The 20,134-nt window shown below is 40.9% G+C and overlaps 1 protein-coding gene across 6 annotated transcripts in view; it reads left to right on the top strand.

The window, feature by feature from the left end:
• gramd1a (GRAM domain containing 1A) overlaps positions 1 to 20,134 on the top strand; it is a 43,016-nt gene that overhangs the window by 3,826 nt on the left and 19,056 nt on the right. For 4 of the 6 annotated variants that reach the window (XM_084944456.1, XM_084944457.1, XM_084944458.1 and 1 more), the window contains exon 2: positions 17,909 to 18,134. In XM_084944456.1, coding sequence (XP_084800582.1) covers positions 17,909 to 18,134 — 226 coding nt within the window. Of the gene's footprint in view, positions 1 to 1,447; positions 2,366 to 10,211; positions 10,594 to 17,908; positions 18,135 to 20,134 lie in introns of those variants that run through there. The other 2 variants (XM_084944461.1, XM_084944460.1) reach the window with 2 other exon arrangements.

Below are 20,134 nucleotides of genomic sequence, written 5' to 3' on the forward strand. Positions count from 1 at the left end.
ACGCTTTGAAGGCAAACAATGGACACACACACGCACACATACACAGGTTATCGTAACACACGGAGTTAATCAGAGTTATCGTAGCTTCGCGTTTGCTAATATTATTTTATTCAGTTTGCAGAGTGGATTTCCTCGTTTCACTGTTTGAAAATGTTATGATTATGTTTCATTGGTGTCAGTGTAGCTTTAGTGTTTTTGCTCTAATGCAGAGAGTATTTATGAGGATCATGATTTTAAGAAGTTCACAATAGTTATTACAAAAACATATAAACACACAGCAGTTTTGAAGGCAGGAGTGTTGACCTCCAAAATCTCTATAAACATCTGCACCAAAGCCTCATCGGTGGGCTGTGATAACAAATTTAACCAAAGACTAACACTAACACACATTCTGGGTTTTGCACAATGTTGTTTCAGTTTGTAAACACAAGAAACTTTAACAAAAAATGATGCACAAGCAATTACAAAGTGATTCTCTGTTGGAGTACCCGTCTGCACTGTGTTTTCGGATAGTGTTGGCCTTGGCAGTGCCAGCTGGGCCTTGATACCAGCCACAGATTTTCCAAAGTTTGTGTTTGTGTCTCATACTGAAAAGAAGTGTGGGGTTGTTGCTGTTATTTTTGCCCATTTGGTAAACATAATTCAGCTTGAGGTTTAAGTCAATTGAACCATATCGGAAAAAAAAGGTAGTTGAATGTTCCCTGGTGTATAATTTTTCTGACAAAAAAATTCAATTTTTTTTTTTCTCAATTTACAAGCTATCTTAGAAAACTGAAAGTTTACTATGAGTTGAGGTGTCTTTGAGGTATATAGGTGGTAGCTGTTATTAGCTATTTATTTTATGTTTCCACAGGATCCATTGAACAGTTATGGCTGCAGGATATAAAACTCCAGCATCTCTTAATGTTTCAAACCTAAAGCAAATAAAACTGAGCAGGGAGGGGGCATTGCGCTTGAAATCAACCCTTTTAAATCAACAGAGGCTCTTTCGGGGTTTTTGGATCTCTTGTTAATTCACAAATAAAACAACATTTACACCAATCAGTAATGTTTATCGGCTAATTTACCCCTATTTGGCTTGTTTGATCATAAAGGTTGCGTATCTGTTCAGGAGCAGCTGCGTTTTAAAAATTGGTCTCTTGAGGCTTTAATTAGTGGCTGTTATCTGAAAGCCCCAACATTCACCCAGTTTTGGCTATTTCAGAGTTTCTTGAAGGGAGAATTTCTTTAAATGATCCAAAAATAGTCAAACATAAATTAGCTCATTACAGATGAATTCTATTGATCAGTCTTCTGATAATCATTGCCGCCTGACAGAAATGTCTCTAATCAGTTAAACCATCACTTTAACAACTTGTATGTGAGGAAGCAGATTTATGATAGCTGTGGTCAGGTCCAGGCAGGCCAGCGTTTTGAACGCCAGGTTTCTGCTCTTGTTGCTCCTCAGGTGGCTCCTTCCAGACAGTGCTATGTTTTTCTCTGAGGCTCCCTATCTCAGGAAAGTCTGCCTAAACTCAAAAGAGTGAGACTTCTAAGCTGAACACAGAAGTGGGAGGATCGCAGAGCATTTTAGCCTCTCGTTGCCAGCATATATGTACAGACTGGACAGCGGGAAGTGGATCGGTTGAAGAACTGAAACTGAGACTGCCCACAAGTTTCCTGCTGCGTATTTTTTCTCTGCAAGAAACCCTCAAACCTGTTCACTTGAAAGCTGTTTTGCCTTTTTTACCACTTCAGGAGAAGTTGACCAGAACCTTCAGAAGAAAATCTGTTAAATTCACAGGAAACATGGTGCGTAATCAATAAGTCGCTGTCTGTGGCCGACATGATAATGACTGAAACGCCGTGGTCGGTTTTAAATGCTCGTCCTTCTTGATGGCCTTGACTGAAAAGCTCAAAAGATGACGATGTCCCCTCCTGCAAGACCAGAGGGCATGACTCTGGCTCAGCCCATCCCCGTCCCAATGCTGACCGTCCTCCCGCCGTCCTCAGACACAGAGTCCTGGTCTTGTTCGCCTAGTCCCAGACCCCTGCGCTCCGACCGACCCCGTGGCTCCCACCGTAGTAGGACAAGAACCAAAAGGCGGAAACAGGAAGAGCAAGGCTGTGCTTATAAGCAGCAATGGGGCAAAACTCCACAAATCGTGATAGAGTCGTCCACAGAGAGGGGAGCTGTTCAACATCGGAGTCCCTCGCCCTCTTTGGTTACTGAGATGGGGACAGCGAAGCAAGGTCGGGACAGTCCGTCACATGACCTCCTCGTACCGCCGTCTCGCTCCTGGTCTCGTAGTCCGTCACCCAGCCGCCGCTCTCGTTGGTCCCTCAGGAGCCTGCTCGGCAGGGACTCTGACGGAGACCGCTGCAGGTTAGTGTGCTGGATTCAGTCAGTGATTTATTTGTTTTTATCTACAGTTTATCTGCTCCTCATGGCACAGGCCAAGCTCAAGCTTTTCTTTTTACCTTCAGTGATTCAAGTGAAGGTTCTTTCTTATCTCGCAGCACATAAAGTTCAGGAGGTCAGAACTGAGCGTCCGCACCGTGTTCAGCAGCCTCCTGGGTATTCTGTGCTTACAGCTGTGTAAAAACAACAGCCGATTTGCATTCAGGCCCGCTGAGACGGCGGTGACTCACACGAGCCGTGCAGCCTCTCATCTGTGCACATTTGGTGAGAGATAAAAAGCACATGACGCTCTGTCATATTTTTCTCTCTGAAACTACACGAGAGCAGCTATTTTGGATTAGGGTGAAGGTAATTACCTAAAGCTAGTGAGGACAGGATGAAAAGTTTTTCTTTCTTTTTTTTATTTGTATGACACATAGCCAAAGTTTGTACAGTTAAGGAGGTGGAAAAAGAGAAGAACTGAGCTGTATATCCAGGGTTTTTCCTTTATATGTAAAAATAGGTGTGGGCCTTCTCGTAAAGCTTATTCTCCTTTGGGGGAAGGCCAAAACATAAATAAAGAACTAAAGTGAAGGAAAAATGTAATATAAATGTAATCCATCCATCCATCCAGTCGCTTCCGTTTATCCTTTTCAGGGTCGCGGGGGGCGCTGGAACCAATCCCAGCTGTCATAGGGCGAGAGGCGGGGTACACCCTGGACAGGTCACCAGTCTGTCGCAGGGCCAACACACAGGGACAGACAACCATCCTCGCTCACATTCACTCCCGCATTCACACCTATGGGCAATTGGAATTAATCAATTAACCTATCCCCCACAGTGGGGATATAAATGTAATATAAATATAAAATATAAACTTCTTGGTTTAGATGAAGTTTAATTTGCTAAAGAGAATAAAATAATTTTTTGTTTAGCCTGTTTCAGCTGCACAGTCATCCAGGAGACATGTTTGTTATCCAGGGTGTTTTCCACGCCACTTTATGTTTTTAAAAAATGCCCAGGAAAAGTCCTGCTTACCTGTATCTGTGCCCCCCTAACCTCCCTGCATTTTAGCGATATGCACACAATTTGATATTGTTTGATTTACATAAAAGAACATAGAGGAAACACAACGTTCATTTCTAAATCAACATCCAGTAACACTTAGGAAAAAAAATTATATTCCAGTTTTAGCTTATCTCATCGTTCCACACAAACAGGGCGCCTTGTACCACAGAAAAAGTAGCAAGTTCAGTGAGTAGATCCAGCAGCACAGAAAGGAGACGACGCGTAAAGCCTGCGCACACACACGGCTGTGCTGCACGTTCAAAAGTCAGAATAACTCCTGTAGATGAGTCTGTATGTGGTTTGTGGTGTTTTATGTGATACTTGTAGCTGCTGTTACTGGTGGGCTGTTCTCTAATGCTCTCACAGGTCCTCAGCGATGTGCTTAGATTGGTAAAATTTCTGTTACTGCCTCTGTATCCAGCTGTGTACATATAGTAACTTTTCACCTAGATGTGTCTTATGGTGTTGAAAAGTTTTGTGGTTAAACGGGCAACATAAAAATAATCTACAGGGTGGGCCATTTATATGGATACACCGTAATAACATGGGAATGGTTGGTGATATTAAAGTCCTGTTTGTGGCACATTAGTATATGTGAGGGGGCAAACTCCTCAAGGTGGGTGGTGACCATGGTGGCCATTTAGAAGTCGGCCATCTTGGATACAACTTTTGTTTTTCCAATAGGAAGAGGGCCATGTGACACATCAAACTTATTGGTAATGTCACAAGAAAAACAATGGTGTGCTTGGTTTCAACGTAACTTTATTCTTTCATGAGTTATTTACAAGTTTCTGACCACTTATAAAATGTGTTCAATGTGCTGCCCATTGTGTTGGATTGTCAATGCAACCCTCTTCTCCCACTCTTCACACTGATAGCAACACCGCAGGAGAAATGCCAGCACAGGCATCCAGTATCCGTAGTTTCAGGTGCTGCACATCTCGTATCTTCACACCATAGACAGTTGCCTTCAGATGACCCCAAAGATAAAAGATGTTCACAAGTAAACCTGAGGATGGGTTATCCTGTGATGGTGGCATTACATTTCGTGTCAGTGAAACTGTTTCGTCAGGGTTTGGAGTCAGCCTCTGCGTGCAGCTGTGCAGCTCATTTCAACATCTGTGCATTAACTCTGTATAACTATTTTTTGAACAGTAATAAAATATATATATATATTGCACATCAGGTCATCTTACATATTAAGCCAGCATATTCTGCTTTAGCTCTTTTGCACACATCTGTTTCAATCTCCATATTTTTGCCTCCTTTTCTGTCATCATTTATTTATTTGTACTATTTGTATTTATATGTTTTATTCTATATATTAATTGGCATCTGTGGGTGGACAGCACAAGAATGTCATTGCACAGAGAAATGCCTTTTTCTCTTGTGACACATGACAATAAACACTTTGAATCTTGAATCTCTAACCTGTCAGAAACCAGCTGCAGCACATTCGACTGAAGCAAGTCGGGGTCAGGTGTGCTTCTGCAAAGCTCGATATTACTTAGACAAGCTTGTTTTTCATGATTCTGTATTTAAATGTTCAATCAAAATATATTTAAAGCTATGATTAAAGAGTTGTCATCTCACCTTTCTACGATTTAAAAAAAGCTCAAGGAAAGTTTGTGTTTAAGCTGAAAGTAAATGAAGTTTCCTTTTTTATTCTTTAAGAAAAGAACAATTTTGTGTCTCCAGGCAAATAAACATTTCATAACTGCAGGGTTGTTTTTTTTTTTTTAAATTGTTTTTACATTTACTGCATTACAAAGGATTTTGTTTGTAACAGCGTCTGAACCCCACCTAAAGAAAGCTGTGTCCTGGGTGTGATTGTGATTTATGTTTTAACATGTTTAATAGTTTGATTCCATGCAGAAGCTCATTAGTCCACCACTGCTCTCTGCATGTGGCTGCTGTGGTGTGCCTCTGTTCCCGCGGAGTCTCCCACTGGTTGTTTTTCCTCTTCTCTGCGTAAAAACCATAATCAGTGCTGTGGCAATGGCTCTAACAAAATGCTATAAATGATTGTTCAGAGTTTGAACAGAATTATGCAGGTGGGGGTTAAAGTTCACAGCCTCTTCTTCCTGGAATCTCCCAGAGGAGCAGGAAGGGTCAGATCTGGTTACTCCAGGTTCAAGTAAAATTTAAACCGCTTATAAAGGGATGAGCTTGTTTGGGCAGTGTGATTGATTAAGGATGTATTTGTAATTTAGTTACAGGACAACTTTAAAATGATGGATTATGAGAGAAAATGTACTTTTCACCTTTGTAGACAAACAACATTATAGCCTTATGATGCCAAAATAACTGGAGTTATGATTCCTGTACCTCGTGACAGAATCTACATAATCCCCTATTTATTTTCCTCCTAATTTCTAATTATATGTATTTATTTATAGCTGAAAAGCTTTTATGTGACACATGTCTAAGAAATCCTCCCGTTTTGACTAAAAACTCATTTCAACACAACTTATTTTATTAACATGGGAGTGTTTTTATCTTAGCTTTTCTTTCCTCCCACATACCATACCAGTCATTTGTTTTTGCAGATTACCTGTTAAAATCCTGATTGAGTCCAAGTATGCTATGATGTCAGATTTTAAAAAACAAAAACCTAGAAGCAGTCAGATGGCAGGATCGCAGTGATAAAGCAAAGACTGTACCCTGTATTTAAACACATCAACATCACTGCTCCAGATGACCTGAGAGGATGGTGTGACTTTGAGGACAGAACCCAGGTTATGTAAACTGTAAACAAAGAAAATGAGACCACCTCTGAAGGAAAAGCGGAGCTGAGTCAGGCACAAGGACCAGAGGCGGGGTTCCTGCACTCTTTATCCGTTCCTCGGAATGATGATATCACCTCCAGCCAATGGGAGCGAGTTCCTGGTCTGATGATGTCATGTGAGCCCAATCAGATGAGGGATGTGTGGATCACTGCAGTGGGCTTCTGAGGGCATGCACATGAACAGCTGTGCCCTTGTCCTCTTCATCAGCGCCTCCTTTTATTGACCCACTTATATTGTTGTGCTGCATATTAATGATTTTTAATGTTCACAGCTGACCCGGCCAGCGAGGATTAGGGAGGGTTTTTTAATGGTGAAAGCAAATGTTTGTGGAGCTTAAATGGAAAAGAAAATATTTGGTTTAAATAATGTTTGGTGAAACTGGGGCTGCACAGGTTTCAGAGTTGTCACAACATTTGCATGTTTCCCACAGATTTGTAGTTTATTCTGGCTGGGATGTGTCTGCAGTGAGTTGTCGAATTATCAAATCAGCAGCTCACGCACTGTGGCACCACATGTTGGTAGTCACATGTGTCCATGTATAGATTGAGTGAACATGTCTGTGTAGAGAAGTAGGGCGTGTGATTGATAATGGAGCACTATGATGTGAACTGACACTGAGGAAAAACGGCAGCATGACTGAGAACAGAGTTTTCTTGGACTAAACTGTGACTCAGGTGTTCGAGATGTAAGATTTAATAATAGAATAGAATCATAAATGTAAATTAAATAAATTTTAAAATATGAAATATCTGAAATAATACATATAATGTTCAATAATAACACAAAAAGATGCTCTATATTATGAAGTGGACCCTTCAGTAATACAACAGGAAAAAACCCAACAATCATATGACCCACTGTGAGCAAGCACTTTGGCGACAGTGGGAAGGAAAAACTCCCTTTTAACAGGAAGAAACCTCCAGCAGAACCAGGCTCAGGGAGGGGCGGGTCTGATGGACCACCACTTTAAAGCTGTTCTTGTCTTCTGGTGTTGTTTTGCAGAGCACACAGTCTGAGGTTTGTTGTGTCAATGTTTTATGTGTAGAGTAATCAGTACAAGAGTGCACTCCATCAGTTTCATTTCATGGTGTAGGTTAAAGTTCAGCAGCTCTGTTTCCTCTTCGTACAAGTGCGTACATGCTCGTTCTAAGAGAGGAGTCATATACTAACATGATGTTCAGCCCTATAATGTGAGCATAATCACTCGCTGTATAGTATTAACTGATAATAACACGTAACCCATGTTAGTCACCGTATGAGTGCAGCTCTTCTGGATCACACTGCGTATATTCATTTGTTGCTGTTTTTAGGAATTGTTTTAGAGTTACTCACTTTTACTGGGCAGGACCTCATGTCAACTTTAACCAGCATTAGTAGTAATCAGTGAGGCTGCTGACTGACATTTGGAATAAAACAATACATGTGTGGTGTCTTTGAGCAAGAGGAATCTTTGCTTCTGTAATTTACATCGTATTTATTTAAATAGGAAAGGGGAGCAGAACTCATTCATAAGCAGTGCTGCTTCAGTGCTGATGATTTATATATCTGACTGTGTCGTCATATGAAGTAATAACTGTCATTGTTCTAATATTTTTTTCCATGCAAATGTATTAGAAATGTTTTCTTTAATGTTTTTTTAATGACATGTCAGAATCTTTTATTCGCTCTATGCTTTATTTTATTGTTTTTATTTTATTTTATTATTTTATTTTTGCTAATTTCCCACCATGAGGCATAGTGGGCTTCATCTTTTAGACCCAGAAGTGTTTCTGTGTTTTATTCAGTCTGTGTTGTTAACTACTAGCATGCCTGCCGTTTTGCCATTAGCGTAGCTTTAGCCACTATCAAGCTTCCTCCCCATTTGCGTTGATGGGTTGGGCTTCTTGTTTACTTAGAAACAGACATTTAAAGACCTGCATGTTGCATCCATAATTCTAGATTTGCCCTGAATGTCAGCTGCATGGAGGGCTTAATGTATATAGGTTAAGTGCTCTGTGAATGTGGTTTGTAGTCGAAAGTGCTGTGAGTGGTCAGTAAGAAGAGCAGTATGAAAATGCCAGTCTTCTTGCAGCTTGACTGAAAGGCTTTTATCCATAGATGTAGCCTCATTATAACTGTATGTGGCTGCAGTATAGCGGGGGAAATACTGCATGCATGTCAGTGAAATGAAGTCATGCACAATCATGGTGCTAATACTTCAGCAGAGATGATTGTGATGTTTACCTGTTACTATACCTTCACTGCATGAAACAAAGGAAATAACATCACTGATGGGGAGAAAAATGCTGACTACCGGCCCTGATAATCGCACTGTCACTGCTTTAACCTGGAGTTGTTAATTAGCTTTTGCAGTTGTGTTCTTTGGTTTGTGTTACAGCATGTACCCTCACAGGCTCTGAGGTTTAAAGTAAGCAGCTCTTTGTTTGGCTGCTCTTTTACGGTGCATTCATCTGGCCTTACACATTACCCGCTTGGTGCATGAGACTCTGACATGAGTATGAGCCATCTGTGGGTGAACCTCAGAAAAGCAGATTACGCACAGGGAGACAGAATAGTGGAAATGTGGGCCTAGCTCAGGCCAGTGTGGATTATGATGTGGACTGTAATCCAGAGGGATGGGTTAAAGGATTGGGTGGGCTCTGGACTTTGGCCAGGTGGACTCACTACAGGCAGACGTGGCCTCTGTACTGTCAAAGCTAGCCACATTGGAGTCGTGTTTGTAGCTTTACAAGATGCTATACTTGAACACATTACTATAGGTAATAACCCACAAACTAACAAACCATAAAACAAACCTTGAGGTTAGCTCCAAAAGTGACCATCCCCATGGATTCGTGTGTGAAAATACAGTACAGCCTGCTACAGAGCAAAGCAGTTTTTCTCTTTGTGGATAGTTTCCCTCCTCATATAACTGGACACAAGGTGAGTTATTAACCTGCACAAAGTCAGCGCGCCTGTTTTGCTGAGTGAGATCCTAGGGCTTTAGCAGTCTGTGACTTGGTACTAATTTGCAGATATATTTGCTTGTGTGATGCACGCGTGCACTTTATGGATGGCGCTTGTTAACAAAGCTTGCTAATATGAGCTGAAATCAGAGTATTTAATCTGTGTTCTATATGCAGAACAAAGCCCTTATTACAGATTTTTTAAAATTGATTTATAAATGTGTATTAACTTAAATGTTAAATCATTTATATTTTAACATCTGCAAAACAATAAATTGCAACGTAATTGGGTATAAAGTACAGTATTTGAATCCAACATAAAGTAGAGTAGAAGTAGAACCTAGTCGTATTTTAGTGGGGACCATGCGACACACCCCTGGATATCCATCATGGATGCTTGTAGAAGTCAATAATTCACCTGAGTTAGTAAATGTTCAAACTTAATGAGCTGCTGACTGTGAGGAACCACTTCGTCCTCATCAAGATGAAGCATGTTAGATTTTCACCCTTTTCATTGTAAAGAAGTGCTCAGAGGGGGTTATATCACACCGATCCTCCCACCACTGCCTTTGGACTCGAGTGCTGTTAAACTTAAGATTCCCATTGGATGAGAGCTCTGATAGGGCTCGTAGTGGAATTAAGCAAATACTTTACCAAACTATGACTTTTAATACACTTTTACTTGAAGTATCCTCACGTACTTGTCCATTTGCATGTTTCTTTATACTTGTACTTCACTATATTCTGCATTTATTCAGAAAAAGTTTTATTGATTATTTTTAAGATTTTAATTCAGACAAATCCAGTTAAGTTGAAGTTCGTTTCTTTGGTTTTTCTCCCTTTCGCTGATATCCTCAGTAATACTTGACCAGCTTTGTGCTGTGTATTTACTGCTGATTCCTGTGGAGCCCCATGCCTTGTCCTTGCCCCGTGTGCCACCCTCCACCCGGAAACGCCCCTGCCTACTTCATTAAGGTAGAAACGGCTCAGTCGGACTCTTTTCATCCTTGTCGATGCCATCAGTTGAGCGGTTTACAAAAAAAAATACACACGGAGCCTCCTCCCTCCTTCTCTCACTCCCTTACTCCTCCTCCTCCTCCTGCTCTTCCTTCCCCCACCCTCCCCCTATAGTTGCAAAGGGATTACGGATGGACGCAGACACGGCAGCCCGTTACCGGGTCTTGCAGTCGGCATAGGGAGTAGCGGTGTGTGTCCGGTACCGGCGAGGTGCAGGGGCGTCGGCCCCGGTGGGAAATTAATTCGGATTTATTGAAGGAAACGCGGCAGAAGAAAAACCCTGATAGCGGCCGTGCTTCATCTGCACACTCCGAGCAGGAACACCGGTGCCATATTCCTGCTGCGAGGGTTTGTGACCATCAGCTGGACCACAAACGCCTCATGACATGTTCGAGTAAGTGGCATAAAGGAGGGAGGATGGCTGCTGTGCAATGCTCCGCTTTACGTACCCACACAGGTCGCATCCTGCAGAGCCCGCCGGTAGCACGGAGGTGCAGCAACAGCCTGCTGATAGCTTCATCCCGCAGGTCCCCCACCCTCCCTCCATCCGCCCAGCCTCCATCCTGTGCACAGGCTGCTGCTTTAGCTGAAAACGTCTCGCATATTTCCCCTCTCCTTGGACTTTGCTTCTCTGGCAGGTTATTAGGTCGTAAACGGGCTCAGCAGACCGATTGTTTTCCATGTGCTAGCTGCACATTAGCTGATCATCTGTCGGATTTAATGGGTGACAGGATAGAGGACAATATTTAAGCTAATCCCTCCTCCTGGGTACAAGCCCTGCCCAGTGACTGCATATCATTTCTTGGTTTCTTTGAATGGACTGAGGTCCGGACAGAAGAGCTGTCCATTTCTCATCTAATCAGCTTTTTAGTTTTTCACCTGTTTGTGGGGGGTTTGTGTCTTTGTGTGCCTGTGTATATCTGTCTAGATAGATGGATATAAATATATTTTTTTTAGTCCGTTTGTTTGTTTAGCACTGTAAAAAGTGCCATAACTTTATAATATGTGCTATATATGTAGATATAAAATGTATCTGTTGCATATTTTGAAGCATAATTACGATCAAAGGAGGGTAGGGATGGACTGATTTATATACATACGTATCACTTATTGACCATATTGCAAATATTATTTTATAATACCAGAGTTTTACTTAACTTGGTATAAATGGAAACATTTATCTCGAGCCTTTTTAGGGCACTTATTTTGAAGCTTTAACATATGACCACTAATTTCAGTCCTTGCCAAAACATAAGAACAGTCAATTTTTACTTTTTTTTTTATCTTGGAAGTTTCAATTGTTCAGCAATCTTCACCAGTTGTGGATCCTCCCACAGATTTCGGTTTGAGACAGATTTATCAAATTTGAATGACTCAGTTCCTTTGAACTATTTTGGAGTCAGCATCGTTTAGCCTGTGCATACAGAGTTGTTTCTGGCTCAGATTGGGGCTTTTTGGCTGTTGAATATCTGTTGAATTTAAAACATGCAGCAGATAAAAAAAGAAAACACACGTATGTAGCATTTAGTTGCCTGATCTAATTGGACTGTATGTCCTGTTAGATTGGACAACTTTATTCTTCAGTAACTGAAACTCCTCCAGTTAATACAACTGGCTGAAAAAAGAGTTATGTGGAAATGTGATTGTCTTTGTTATAACTAAATCCTTTGTTCTACAGATAGCATTTGTTTGTCCCCACAGGGAATATCCCTCTACCAACATGTGTGTTATTTGGGATTTTTATTGACTTATCAGATGATCAGAAGTGACATAAGTCTGTTGATTTCCAGCTAACAGTCTCATGTTCTTTACTGTATATGATGACCATGCTTACTGGCTGTCTTAGTCACCCCCAGAGGTGGATTCTGGAAAATCAGTTAACTATTATTATGATAGGAAATAAGTTATGTTATGAGGGTTTATGTGACAATAGTTGGTGGTGCTTGTTGTTAAATATGTTGTCGGGATGAGGGTTGCTTACGTCACAGAGAGTTGTGAAAACCTCAAGTATTGTTTTCCTTTTACACTTGAGCTGCCGGCGGATTTAAACCCGGGTTGTAAATGTGTGCTGACACAGACTCACATCATTCAGTGTCCTCACACTCTGCTAGCTGACCGGCTGCACAACAAGCCTATTTAGAGGCTCTGCTGCCCTGCGTACGTTACCTAAAGATAGCTTAATGCTACTTGACATAATGCTCCCGTGATTAGCATCACTGCTAATATTTTAAGGATTATTTCCCTGTAAAAACAAACCCGGTCATGTTTACGGGTGACTCCCTCAGCTTCAGTTCTCCTTGTGGTTGTTTTTGGAGGTTATATCATTCTGACTAACCACCTCCGCCTGTTTCCTCATGAACTCCTGACACTGAGTTTTTAAGCTAAGCCTTTGTGTTAATCTCAGCCTTTGTTTTTTCCCTAAGTTTCCCAAACTAGTTAAGAGCACAATCACATGAAGGAAGTGATGTTGGCATCATATGACCAATCATAAACAAGGACAGGTCTACTAGTGGCAGAGCAGTGTGCTTTACAAACAGGAAAACTATATTTTAAATATCCGAAGAGGTTGAACACTGTGTATCCTATTGTACAGTATGTATAGTAGGGTTTGAAGTAGGTAAACCTACAAAAGCCATTAATTTATTAATAAAGCCAGGAGAGAAAGCTGACATAAAACAGGTGATTTGCTTTAATGAAAGTAGTCTGTTGTGTTTGTCGTGTAAGTCTTGATTCTTTCACTTTGGGGTCCATAGGGACTAAGTAAAGCGCTATACAAATACAGGCCATTTACTTTCAGTCGCAAAGACGTGACGTTAAATGGTGTAACAATTTATAGTACTTGAAATTGAGTACATTCAAGGTCAGCAAGGTCTCAATTTAAGATTTTCTTATATGAAAACTTAAAAATTACTTCCATATAAACTTGCTTTCAGCCAGCAGGGAGATAATTCCTCCTATATTATCAGTTTCTTATTGATCCTCGTCAGGGAAAGATGAAGACTTCAAATGGTTTTCAGACTCTGTTACTTACAATGTCTTTGTTTTTCACTAAACTCCACTAACATGCCTCAAAACCTTTATCAGACATTTTTAAAAAATCCAGCATTAATCTAACGATCTAAGAGGTTTCTGCCTCAGGTTCAGATGTCATGTGATATTTGGTTTCCAGGTGTCTCTTTAGCTTGCTTACTACCAATGTTCCCTCTAATTTTTCATGTGTCTGAGCGAACACACAAACTCCCTGAGCGGCCCCTTGGACCACTGAGCAACAGACGTGTGCACTGTGGTCACGCCAGCATCGAATCCATCCAAGTTACATGGTTTATTAAAATAATCAAATTACAGCATTTATGTTAGACGACTTTTAATTAACTGCTTTAGCCCACTTACAATGAAAATTTAAAAAAATCTTGTTCGTGACCTGTAGCATGTTAACACTATTGGAAGTAAAAATTACTTGAACTCCAATTTTGAAAAAACAACTTAATTTCTTTTTTAATTTTTTTTTAAATACAAAGCTCTGATTTGTATTATGAGTCTGTGGTCTGGGAGAGAGTCTGTAACTCTCTGTCTGCAAAATACCGGATATAAAGACCAATGTTGGGCAATTAATTATATAGTTACTTCTCCAAAAAAGTTACTGAGTTATGCAAACAACAAAGTTTTTGCAGCTGTTTACCTAAAAATGCAGCCAAAGCGTTTTTTAAACAAACATTTCAAAATATTTACAGAACAATCAGCTGTTCTGCATCAAATTTGATGCCACACAAATTATTTGTGCCACTCCAAAAATAATTTCTGTCCACTATGAGATGAAGGAGAACAACAGCCTGATACCTGCAGGCCTGACAACAGGAGATGTATCACTGCTGTAACATTCAGCAGTCGCCTCATTGTTCTGACACACACAACAAAACTATTGACTACACTACACACTAACTACACAAGATTTGCGCTAAACGTCGCAAATCTCTCACATCTCAAAACCGCCGTCACTCCTAAAACTTCTCCCTTCCTAAACCACTAAATGCCATGTTGCCATATAATTTTTTGATTTGTCCACATGGTACATTTGTCCACCAATAGGAAAGGCTGGGGGGAGGTTTGTTTTTGCTCACAGGCTTTCAAGCGTTTTCCTTATAAAACGCAGTTTTTACCGTTTCTTCCCGCAGTAAATATAAACAACGACAGCATTCAGGGAAAAAACAAACATTGCAGATATTTTTATCATAACTCTGGTTTTACGTGGCCGATCAACACAATTTAAAAACTGGTATAAAGTCCACACTTTTCCCGTCAGTTGTTCCGTCTGTCCTGCTCACATCTCCAATGGTTGTACACGTTGTCATTAACGTGGCTTCACTCCACATCAGCCGCTTTGCTAAAACACCGGTGTCGGCACATAAGGACGCTGTCATAGCCTGTGGATTAGCTGCTTATATACGAATGTGAATCGCATCATTGGCTGGACTATGGGATAAGGTGGCATCGTTCTAATCCCATACGGGAGCAGCCAGTCACTGACTAACACTGCAAAACAGGATTGTTGAAGTTTTAATTTAAATTCAGGTTAGATTTTTTTTAAATTTTTGTGCGCAACACAGATTTTCTGTGCGCAGAGACCGTGCCCGCAGTGCGCAATTACGCGCGCAGCTTAGAGGGAACATTGCTTGCTACTATATTTTTGTTTAGGAAACTACTAACAAATGGCAAAGTTTTTGTTTGTGTTTTCTCTTTAGTTCATTTTTTGTGGTATTTTAAAGACAAAGTGATCAGTTTTATCTTCTCACAGATGTTTTCTTTATGTCATTCGTCACATTTTGTGCAGTAGAACTTCGTATCAATCAAACATTATTCTGAGCTCTCTTAAGACGTCTGACCTCCGTACTCCCTGTGCTCCGAGGCCTGAGGGATCTCCTGGGAATGGTGGTGCCACTTTTCAGAGACGTGATTGATCAGTAGGCGATGGTTTTTGTAGTCACGAGGGCAGCGTGAAAATATTAGTTTGCTGATTGAAAGCAAATGAATGCATGTTTTGAGTGTGTCTGCCTCACACTGCAGACACAGTGAGGTTAAAGCTGTGAGTGTATCAGCAGTTCTTCTTGCTTTGGTTTCTTGTATTACATTTGTAACTGTAGCCCAAAAGGAGCTTCTTTTAAATCCAATCCAGGGATTAAAATGTGCCTCATATCATTTTATATTTGGAGCTCATTGATTCTTAAAGCTACATCCGAACATTTTAAATGCTAATGAATGAATAATCATTTTATTTGTAAACGGTTGAACATTTATTGAAGACTGTTACCAACTCGCTTTAGTCATATCTTGAGTATAATTAATTTGCCAAGAGGAGATAAAAGAACCAATAATATTTGAGCAGGAGCACTTAAACATCAAGTAAATAAAAAACGTGTTTGAATAATGCTGATTATTCAAACAAGCTATCATGCTGATAGCCGCGTGCCACGACAATAATGCTTTAGCAGATTTAATCTGAAAACCAAAAGCAGGTTAAAATGAGCCAAACAAAAAACCACCTTGCAGCAGACGCTCTAACATATAGTTGATAAGTGATGGGCTCACAGTTACTGACTTTTTATGAGGGGAAAAAACATAAACAAAGCTAAAGATGAGATTTACTGATGTTAAAGGTATTGACATTCAGATTCTCCATGGAGATGATGTAATATTGTTATCCTGAAATCATTCGGCTGTGATAATGGGGCAAGTTAGTGTGACAGCGCTAAGGCCTGAAATACATTGTGTGTCTCTTTTGAAAGACGGGAATATCTGTGATTGACTGATGATGACAGTTTTACTCACACAGGATATGGATGTATTTGTGAAAAAGAAATCTGGACTACTGCATAGGGCTGGGCGATATGGCCTAAAATCCATATCGCAGTATAATTTGAAGCATGTGCGGTAACGATATATATCACGATATATTCTTTTCTTCTGTATAACATATTTTCCACACTTAAAATACTTTAATTTTCTCAAAAATCGAGAGTGTGCCTTATGTATGAATTCTGGTTGTGCTTACTGACCTCGAAGCGATTTGGGCAGAAATCTGTTAAAAAAAATGTTTTAGTACAACTTTGGTAAGCCGCACTGCTTGATGGATTGTCAGAGCATTACGGCTGCCGTAGTGAGGAGCTTCGCGGAGTAATCTGGGTCCTAAACTCCGTTACCTTCAGGTCCCAAAGTCAAACGAACACTGAGAGTTAAAAACGGTCTAAATTCTTTCATCTTTAATAAAATCATCAGCGTTGCTGCTTTACCAGGTGTAACAATTAAGTTTAACATCCAGGCATCCATGAAAACAGAATTTATTAAATTTAACGGAGTTAGACGTTAACAGGAAGTTAGCTCGCTAGTTTACACCTAAACATTTCATACCATGTTCTGACAGAGATTTGTGAAACTAATTCAAACGTACAGCTCTGCTACCACTTCCAACATAAATGAAGACAGAAAACTAAACAGCAGTGGCGTTTGCAGGGTTACTGAAGTTGGACTACCTGGTATATAATGTTGTGCTACGTGATTGCTAGCGACACAGCTATGTTAGCATAACATTAGCACAGTGAAGCTGGAGGATGAACGCCAACTTTTTTTCGACTCGATAAAAGTTAACGTGAGGGATTCTGGTGGTCAGGGACAAATGCAATCGCATAGCAGGATGCTGTACACGGGCCAAACTTCAGTCAGGAGAACAACTGAGATCATTCATCCACAATACGAGGTTAGTCATTAATATACTGCAACAACATGGGAACAGAACAGCTGCGAGAGAATTCAACATTAATGAATCAATGTCACGGAAGTGGAGGAAGCGCAGTTTTTGGCTTTCCCCATATTTCAAAAGTGCTTCATCTCTTTGCTATGACTGTCGCCCGGCATAATTTGCAGATGATAATGATTGTAGCCGCTGCGATGCTTTCGACCAAAACAGGCGCAGCTTGATGACATCATCAACATGCGCTATCGCGGTAGAGCGGTATAGTATCTCTATCGTTGGCCAAATTTATATCGTTTCTATCATATATCGTTTCTATCGCCCACCCCTACTACTGCGTTGTGGCATTAATTCACAAAGCTAATGACAGTGGATGTTTAAATCTTTTTACTCTACTAGTTTTCCTCTTGTGCTTTGTTAATTTTGTTATATAAGATGTAAAATACAGTAAGATTATGATTCCATTTTTTACCGTCAAATAAAACTAAATGAGAGAAGCTTGTGGGAAAGTTGTTGTCGCCGTTGACCTTCTTATGTTCTCATCTAAATTTGTGTCTGACTTTTCACTTGTTTACTTAAAGAACTGAATCAGAGACAAACTGAAGCTCGTCATCTGTCGTTCTGACCTGCTGGTGTTTAATTCGTGGCTCTTGGGTTTCAAAGTTGCACGTCTTGATTGGATGGTCTTAACACCCTTTACTAACTGGATTTAAATGCCCCCCCAGTCTATCTGTACCAGTCAAAATGACTTTAGCTGATAGGTCTGGCCTTGCGTGGCCCCTCGTTGGTCCTCAGTAGGCACTCTGTGATGGCGTTTTATCATCAAATGAGAAACGCCTGCAGCTTTTCTTCATAGCACGACATGAAAGACTCACTGGGCAAGTCAAGCGATGAAATGTGAAGCGGTTTCCTCTCTTCTCCACTCAGCTGAATGTTTTGTTTTTTTCCTGTCTCTTTTTATCTCCAGTACGGCCAGTAACTCTCCACGCAGCACCCCCGGCAGCTCTCCCTCCCTGCGGCGCAGGGTCCTCGGGGGAGGCAGGGCCAGTGAGAATGAGGCTGGAGGAGAGAAGAGCAGCAGTGGAGGTGGAGGAGGTGCTGGTTCGGACGGTGCGCTCCCCTCCATACCCTCTGCCTCCTCCCTCTCATCTGCCTACCCAATCGCCTCTCGCCACTTCAGCCGCAATGCCAAGGTAAATGAAAATATCTGCTAAGGTGAATCGTAGACTGATTGACACAGCAACTGTGACCTCACAAATGTTTTACCGCTGCCATCTTGGTGTTTTGAAATTGGACTAACAAACTGTCATAGACACGTTGTTATGCAACAATCTTCCTTTTTTACTCTAATAATGACCATAATTTACAAAGTGAGCTTCATATTTTATTTAATATGAGCTGGAGCTACTGACATGACCCATAAAGTCATCGGGAAAGCGTTTAATGAGGTCACAGAGCAAGTGTGGAGTAGCATCGGTTTCCCATAGACTTCTATAACCAGAGGTTTTTGTGCAAATAAAGCAGTTGCCTCTTTGCTGCTCGCCACATGCAGCTTGGAGGCTGTGTCCGTGTTCAGTTTGCAGAAATAAAAACGCAATAAACACTTTGCATTTGCATCCAGATTTTCTGCATTGATTGCTAAAAACAGTGGTTCTGATCTTCTAATTAGCTTTATCTAATCAGACTAAAGTAGCTACATTAAACACACTCGATGGTATGCAGAGCAGTTCCCCTCCTTATAAATGCAGCTAGGCTCATGGCAATTTGACTTGAGACTGTCCTTTTTTAAGTCACGTATGTCAGCCTCAACCTGTCCATTCACCAATTTCAATCAAATCTTAGTAAAATTCTAGCTGTGCAAGCGCCAACCTAAACAGACAGGCACGCCTTCACGTACCTGCCGGCTGAGAAACTACAGAACAGAATGCAACAAGAAGGAAAGTTGATGCTGAAAGTAGACAGTTTAAATGAAAGTGTTAGACGTGGGAGGTCGCCCACGTCTTTAATGAATGTAGCGAGAGAACCGGGTGTCCATCTGCCGTGACACCTTTTCTGTTTTCAACAAGCCAAACGGCAGCAAAGACGAGGAGTTGTGGTCAGGGAGGCTTCAGAGCTGAGCTGAAGGAGACGTGACGCTACAGCACTGTGTGTTTCTGAGTTTTACTTTCATGGCAAACAGCTGCTCTGTGTGTTAGAGATAAACTACATGATTAAAAAAATGTTTTGATAAACGTTGTCATATTCAAGCGTGTGAAAATGCTAAATGAGACATTTGTTTGTGACTAAATTAAATATGTTATTAAATTATACGTCTAGCCCTTAACTTGATTATCGTTGTTTGTAGTGGGGCCCATAATGAAACTGAATCTGACACCTTTGTTTAAACAGGAAGCCTTACAAAGTTTCCTAAAGATAAGCAGTTGTGACCCACAGCACTGTCACGGCATATTTCACACCTGGAGGAGATGGAGGATACAACAGCATTTCTAAAGACACATAGTTTCACGTCAAATAACAGCAAAATAAACATACATATATAACGAGAACCAACTTTCTTTGTCTGTTTTTTAGAATAAAAAAAGCAATCATTCAAGTCTTCTAGAGTCCAGCTCCCCAAAGGTTTTATGAGGGACAGACTGTTCAATGAGCTGCTAGCATCCTGAACATAAAAGGACCATTCATCCTCACCACGTGCCATCAGGAAGCATCCAGTAGTTTTAACTGTATGTAGAATTTATCCACAGCTGGGGAGAGATGGCAGGCATTTAACAAAATGAGACTTGCTCACAGGTTTAGTTATAGCCCAGCTACAGCTGTGTTTCATGCCTATGACATGCTCCCGGCATGTTTTGTATTTACGACTACTTTTAATTAAGCTTGCAACATGGTACAAAACGTCGATACATTAAAAAAACAAAACGTACACAAACTGTGACAGGCAGAAAGTTTCATCAGCTCATGCACCCTGCGATCACAGTGTGTATATCCAGCTATGTGCCACGCCTCATTTATGCTGCAGGAAAAAACACATCCAACAAAGGATTAACCTCCATCTAATCCCCCGTTCTCCAGATACATTTTAGGAACTGAGGCGTGCTTCCACATGATGTACTGACACGGTCAGAGGCAGGAGGACAGAGGAGACGAGGAGGCACAAGTTAGAGAAATGAGAACAGCCTGCTGGTGCTAGCAC

Source organism: Perissodus microlepis, chromosome 11 (assembly GCF_051167445.1).
Source record: "Perissodus microlepis isolate ML-2025 ecotype Zambia chromosome 11, ASM5116744v1, whole genome shotgun sequence".
NCBI classification, from domain to species: Eukaryota; Metazoa; Chordata; class Actinopteri; order Cichliformes; family Cichlidae; genus Perissodus; species Perissodus microlepis.